Consider the following 7349-nt stretch of genomic DNA (forward strand, 5'->3'; position numbering starts at 1 on the left):
GTGTCAGGAGGTAGTGGCTCCTGAACATGGCAGCAAGCTAACACGGCTCAATGTGTGTGGGCCCACTGCACAATAAAGAGAGGAGAGGGGAACAACAAAGACAGACACAGAGACGCAGATGGGAGTTGGCGGCGGTTGCAGCTTAGCTCTGAGTGGGAAGAGGGGAGAGCAATGCTAGAAGTGTTATCCTTGAGGTGGGTTCGGGTTTTGAGCTGCTGAGAGATGAAACGTCTTTACTGTTGTTGTATCTAAACCTATTTTGACACACATTTGAAATTTTGAATTCCATAGCAAGCACACGCGTTAAATATGTTTTCGTTTGGGTTGTTTTTATGTGTGACCTTGTGAAATGTGACTTTTGAATTGCAAAATTAAAAGCCTGATGGTTACAGAAAGGAAAAAGTCATTATCCACAAAAATCACTGATGTGCGCATTTAAAAAGTTGTGAAGGTGAAACCAGTATGTTTAGAAAATCTACAATCTACTCAAGCGAGTTCTTTCAACGAAGACAGAATTCAAACTGTGGATCCTTTTGAAGTATTAAAAGGAATAATTTGATATATACGCTTTTTCTTTTTCCTCCTGAGAGTCCGAGTAAAGGATTGATACCGCTCCGTTTCCATACTTTACTGCATGTAAAATGTTTCTTATTTTTTGTCTGAGTCAACAGCGTCTTTTGGCGAACAGCTGTGTTCACTTCACAGAGTCCTGTCATCTCCTCGAGGTTGCCAGACTAATAGTGGCGACACAGAAGTGCTGCGTGGACGGACAAGGTGTTGCTTGTTGCATTTCATAGCTTCCTCTAAAAGCACTGAGTCTCATTCTGTCTGTGTGTGGATACAACATATTAACTAGTGGGCTTTTGAGGAGCTGGTAGACGTATTTTTGGAATTTGGATTGAGCCAGATTATCCGTTTTAAACTAGGCTAATCGCCGTCCAGCTCTGGGCACAAACATGAGAGTAGTGTTGAGCTTCTCATCTGACTCTCACAAAAACAATAAGTGTATTTTCCAAAAGGAAAATATTTTCTGACTCATCTCCAGTGATACACATCCATGCAGATAGCTTTTGGTTTTATTTGGCCAAGTTTTGAGATCTCAATCTCCAATTATATTTTGGGCATTTCTTCTTTATTTGATAGAGCGTGAGAGACAGACAGGAAAGGCAGGGGGAGAGAGGGAATGATATGATAGGACATGCAGACTTGAACACGGGCCGCTGGGGTAAGAACTCAGCCCTTACGGTAGCCCCTCCACCCAATGAGGTTAGAGGGGGTCGTGGAGATTAATTCAATCTAATTTGTGATGCTGAAAACATTCAAGAGTTACCAAAAAAGTAATCAGAAACGTCTCTTTTTTTCAGGAACAATATCCCCATTACTGTGGATAATTAAAAAAAACTCGACAAGACAGTCGACAAGTTTTTTTTGTAACTACTTTCTACAGAAGAAATAGTTCCTCTAAAAAACTGCTGACAGTATATTTACTTCAATCGTATTGGAGTGGACGCAGACTTTTTTAAAACAGATATCTTAAAATATGCAAATAAAACCCAAAACATTTGCATGATACCAAGTTTGACTCTTTAAATATCAAAGTTTTCTGAAGTGAAAAGTGTGTAAATGTCAATCTGCAGGGGCCTCCGGTACCTTTCACTGACTAAATGCAATGATACAGCCAAATAAAACTCTATTCCTGCACAGTATGGCACCTGATTCCATCATGCTTTCTTGACATTTTACTTCAGTAGCGGTATGATGGTTCTTTACATGTTGACACAATGGATTTCATAGATCCCAAAGAAGCCCAGAGGAAGCTGGTAGAGCTGCAGTATAGTTGTTTCATCTCCCGTGTTTGTTCAGCGAGCCAGTAGAAACCGCTGGTAGCTTCAAATAGACAGTACAGTAGCCATAAAAGGACTAGTGCATGATCATAGGGGTGTGGAACGGAAAAACCTTTGGGACCTGCCTCTGCATTGAAAAGTGAGCTGCTGAATTTGCGGATGTACCTAACAGCTGTGCAGAAAGCCATAAAAGTAACATCGGGAAAAGTCGGCTTCTTAAAACCAGTTTGCTCTCTAAAACAGCCCAAATTGAATCTGCCAGGACATCTGAGATTATCATGAAGATCGTAAAACGGTGCCATTTTCAGCAATCATCCTCCTCAATTTACAGCTTCATTGTCATATCACCCCCCCCCTCCCCCCCTCCCCCCTCAATAATACCAGCTGGCATTATACCTTCACACGCAGTGCTTTTCCTCTCAAATCTGAAATGCTTTGATCAGTTTCCGAGCATTATTTTTCTTCTTTCCAGTGAAAAGAAATATCGACTCAAAAGCCTTTGCCTCCCCGCGGTGCTCGAAGAAAGTCATTGTAATGAAATGAGAAAGCAGAGCAGCTCCATTAACACCACTACCTGCTCAGCTGGCACCATCCCCTACCTGTTGTTAAATGGTCTAATTGGATGTGAGGTAAGGGGGAAAAATAGCTTTTTCTGGTATTGGTGTGGGGGAGGGAGGGAGGGTGGGGTTCCTGTTAGAATATTGCAAACGCTGTTGTTTGGCTTTGTTGGTGTCCTTGTGGGTTTGAAGATAACTGGGAACTGAGTGAATCAGTAGCATATCCGTGCAGGAAGCTCATGTTAAAAATAAATAAATAAATAGCATTGTCTTGTCCCTCTTTCGATATCCCGTTCAACAGAATTATATTTTATCTAGACTAGCACGTTTGTCAAGTATTCACGCTTTATTCTGCACTATATACAGTTCATAGCCTATGGTACTTGGTCGCTGGTTCGTATTCGAATGGAGATTCAATTAGTCAGTGGAGCCTTGAAGAATAGACCCACTCATTCATCCAATGTGCCAATGGAAATAGATTTTATCTTGTGGTTTCAAAGAGCTTTCACAGATAAAGTGAATGTATTGTGGGAATAAAAGGATTGAAGTTGGATTGTTAAGGCTCACAGTTGGCTGAACGTTCAATGTGCATGTGGCATTCAAACTTCCTCTGCAGGAATTTCAATTACTGTTGCAATTAGTAGAGAGACGTGCTGGCATCATTAGTGTCTGTGTGCCCGGTAAATCATGCAGAATGTCAAAATGATGGAGGAAATACAATATTGTTACAGATTACTGTAAATCGATAACATTGTCACCACACTAATCAGGAGTCTAACACCCGGCATGCAAATTCATAAAAGTATAGGTGTTTATTTCCAGCAAGCCATAAATAATCATGGCAAAAAGTACAAGTAGAGGTCCCGTATTGAAAAATGTACTCAAGTAAAATAATTGAATGCAGAATAACTGAGTTTCACACGATCATATTATTATATTATCCTACTATATATATGAATCAATCATTAATATGTAATTGTCATTGTTGTCGAGGTGACGCTAAACATGCTTTAGCTATAACAATGCATCATATTTTCTATAAATCACAAAGCATAACTTGTTTTGTAAAGTGTCAAAAAAAATGTTTTTATGTAATGGAGTCAAAGTACACATGAAACAGTGAGTAACTCAACCTACTTTAGTAAATGTAAATTATTTAGTTACACTATAACATATTTTACAAAGATCTATTTGGTAATCATTTTAGTTTAGTTGTTTTTATCTTTATAGTATTTGTTGTATCTTTCGTCCTGAGGCTCCACCAGAGACCTCTTCAAAGGATTTCAGCCTGTAAATCGGAGTCGTATCGATGGCAGAACTTAATCTGGCTTTAGGTTAGCTCTTACTCCATCTGCTGCACCATCGCAGCGATAAAACCTCAAAACAACACCCCAGATTTCATTCGCAAACCATCAATAAACACAATTTATGGACCATCCCCGGCGGGCGCAGGAACCTGTAATACACTGCCAAATAAATCAGGCGCAAAACTGAGGATGAAAAACAAAAGTATAATCCCTCTGCTGCTAACGGTGTCACTCAAGGATTAGCGTGCCACGGGGAAAAAAAATATCGCACTAAGTAGTGTGCGGATAAATTAAATACTCTGGGCATTGTGGCGTGTCTCCAGCCATTTCAAAAAAACATTGATTGTGTTACAGGACGCGTTTGTGCTTCAGCGCTCCTGACAGAATAACAGTAACTGTAATCTCAATTTCAGATATCCTGATATCACTTGATTTGAGCCTCCAGGTTCTGGCGACAAGTCAATTGAAACAGTAAACGCTCGAGGCGACAGATCGGGAGATATTTTTTTTTTTTTCTCTGAGTCGAGGAGAGAGTGACCTGGTGGATTGTTAGACAAGAGTTGTGGCGCCTCACCGATGATGAGGGTTAAGATTGCACCCTGATAGCGCGTCAGACAGAGAGAGAGGGACTTTTCGGGGATGGTCGGATAGGTTTTAACAAAATGATTCCACAACAAACAAAAACACATTTTTCTTTTTACCTGTGCGTCCAGACGTACACCATCCAGGAAGATAATCCAAGCGAGATAAGTGGCAAACAGAAGGAAGCAACACTTCTCAACAAACTATTATTAGTGATAATCTCGAGCTCCGGTCAAATCCACGGTTAGTGTAATTCTCGATGTGTGTGTGTGTGTGTAGAGAGAGAGCGAGAGCGAAAGAGCGCGATATGTCCTCGGGAGAAGTTTGCACCTATAAACAGCCAAAGGGGAGGTTGTTAATTAATCCTTTCCCGAAATATCACCAATGTGCAGCAGAGCCGACAGAGCAGGACGGAGGAAGAAGAGCAGCGGGACTGTGAAGTTCAGCACTACGGCGCAGTGGACAGCTCCGACAGTGCAGCGATCTCACCTCGGCCGCTCTCGGGTCTCGTGTGCGCCACCGAGGCAGGAGCCGCCAGCCCCAACCTCACCTACTGGCTGAGTCCCGACCGGATTTACATACAGTCACGCGGGAGGGAGGGAGGAGAGGGACGGGATGAACCAATCGCGAGTATCCCGTAGTAGGCAGTATAAGCAACACAACGAGGGCAGACTAACAGGCGGAATGCGAAGCGAAACTGTCCTTGACTAAGAGGGGTGGAAAAGGGAAAGAGAGAGGGTGAGAGAGTTGGGTTTCTTTAAGGCTGCCCCACACACTCACTGGGCACGTGCACACGCATGCATGATGCGCGTGCTCCAGTGACGGAGTGGTGAATAAAAATGTGCTTTTTATTCACATACTGTATGACCGCAGGTGATCATCACGAGGGGAAGATGCCCGCTAAAAATCAACAAAATTCTCTTGCATATATTTATTTCATTCAAAGATCTTTGTGGTGACCATGTAAAGGATCATCAACCTTTAATAAGAATGTATATTTTTTCATATTATGTAGAAGTAGGAGTCAATGAAAGTAACCAAGTTAATTTACTCGAGTTGTTGAGTTAGTTCATTTCTTCCACTCCACAACATGCCATGAGGAAATGTTGTACTTTGTACTATTTATATGACATGTAGTAATACTATTGACAGTTTCAGATGTTCCACACAAAAAAATATCATCAAATAAAACATGTGTTGTTATAGATTAAGTAAAAATCAGCTCCACCTCGACCAGCTACAACATTAAAATGCTGCTTATTGTTCATGCATCAATAATGATAATGAACACTCATATCATCTCTATCTCACTATTTCCTTCTGGAATGTAGTACTTCAAAATAATACTTACGTATGCTGCACATAATGCACGAAAATGTACTTTTCTGTACATCCCATCACTGACTATATTAACTTTTTGTAAGAAAAGAGCAACACTCTACATATGACATAACATTGCAAACAAAGACAACTTCCTCCTCTCCCAAAGCCAAATTATAAACATCCAATTCATCCAGCAGTTTAAACATACAGTCATTGTGCACACAGAGATCTTTCATTTTGAGAAGTACTTGTAGCCCCTATGACTGCTCTTAAAATAACTTGCATCAGGTCGATATTATTTATGATGCATGAATGTGTGCTACATCTACAGCGCATCAAAAGTTGTGTTTGTCTCATTTGCAAATGCAGCTATTTATGCATTTTATCATTATTTATTCATGTATTTACTTCTGTTTAGCCTTTTGTTTTGCCTAGTTTCTATTCACATCAATTTTCCTGTCTCCAATTACAACTTCAAGACTCTTAATTTATGCACTGGAGGCTGCCCTTGGTGTATTGTAATTCTGTTACGAATGTGTGCCACGACACTGTCAAACAACTATTTTTTATGATGGTACACAGCACAGCTGAATGGAATTCCACCCCTGAATGTGACCCATCCTGATCTTAAGGAGAGGTGAGCCGCTCTAAAGCGCCCGGGGAGCAACTTGGGGTTCAGAGTCCCGCTCACCTCAACATGCGGACAGGAGGAGCCGGGGATCGGACCGCCAAACGTGTTTTCAGACACGCAACCATGTCTGATACATTCATGTCATTATGAGTTATGAGTTATTGACTCATCAGTGTTTCAGTTTAATCCGTAACCTGATAATTGTGACTCCACACTATAAACAGGGTTTGAAACAATGGATGTATTAGTGTAAAACTTTGAAGAGGTGTCCAGCCTTTGTCGTACATTCATTGTAATGACAACATAATGCCCGCATACACAAAATGGTTTCTGGTGGTACTACTTGGATGAAATCTGACTATCAAGAGACAAGAATGTCAATATTGGATGATTCCGCAAAATCCCAAATTACTCTCACATTCATACTGATGCCTCTATAGAACCTTCTTAATGCTCGTATGCTCGTCATCGGTGCCACCGGCTCGGATTCTACGCAAAATCAGATGAAATCATGCAGAACCAGGACTGAGTGTCGGACCCTGCTGCAGTAAAGGGAGAGGTTTTCTAAAGCAACTCTGGTGCTCAGAAACGACACCACCTCCGTCCACATGGGCCGCTAAAATCAAAACAAAATGAAAGTTCCTTGTAGTAGCGTTCAATTAGACTCAATTATAAATTGAATTGACTGTTTTTGTCACCGTTCTACAGTATGGGTCACTCACATGAGCATTTTCTGATCTTGCGCCTCATAAGGTCAATTTTTGTCAACTAAAGCGACTTGGTTCAGGTTGTAAAAAAGTGTTTATGGTCAATCAGAATCAGAATCAGAATCAGCTTTATTGGTCATGTGTGCTTAAGCATTCATGGAATTTGTCTCCGGTCTCTCTTTCCTGCACGTTTCCTGACTCTGGAGGTGTACAAGTCCAGGATGGAGGGCAGGCTGGAGCCAATGATCCTCTCCGCAGACCTAACAATCCGTTACAGTCTGTTTCTGTCCTGCTTGGTGGCCGATCCAAACCACACAGTGATGGAAGAACAGAGAACAGACTGGATGATGGCTGAGTAGAAAAGAATCAGCAGTTCCTGAGGCAGGTTGAACTTCCTG

The 7349-nt window shown here is 41.4% G+C and overlaps 1 protein-coding gene across 1 annotated transcript in view; it reads right to left on the minus strand.

Annotated features, from left to right (window-relative positions):
- Positions 1 to 4466, minus strand: part of fstl5 (follistatin-like 5) — a 129335-nt gene extending 124869 nt beyond the window's left edge. The window contains exon 1 of the mRNA XM_079268051.1: positions 4410 to 4466. Within this exon, the coding sequence (XP_079124177.1) occupies positions 4410 to 4432 (23 nt within the window). The 5' untranslated portion in view covers positions 4433 to 4466. The remainder of the gene's footprint in view (positions 1 to 4409) is intronic.
- Between the last annotated feature and the right edge of the window lie 2883 nt (positions 4467 to 7349).

This window comes from Melanostigma gelatinosum (assembly GCF_949748355.1).
Source record: "Melanostigma gelatinosum genome assembly, chromosome: 5".
Lineage (NCBI taxonomy): Eukaryota > Metazoa > Chordata > Actinopteri > Perciformes > Zoarcidae > Melanostigma > Melanostigma gelatinosum.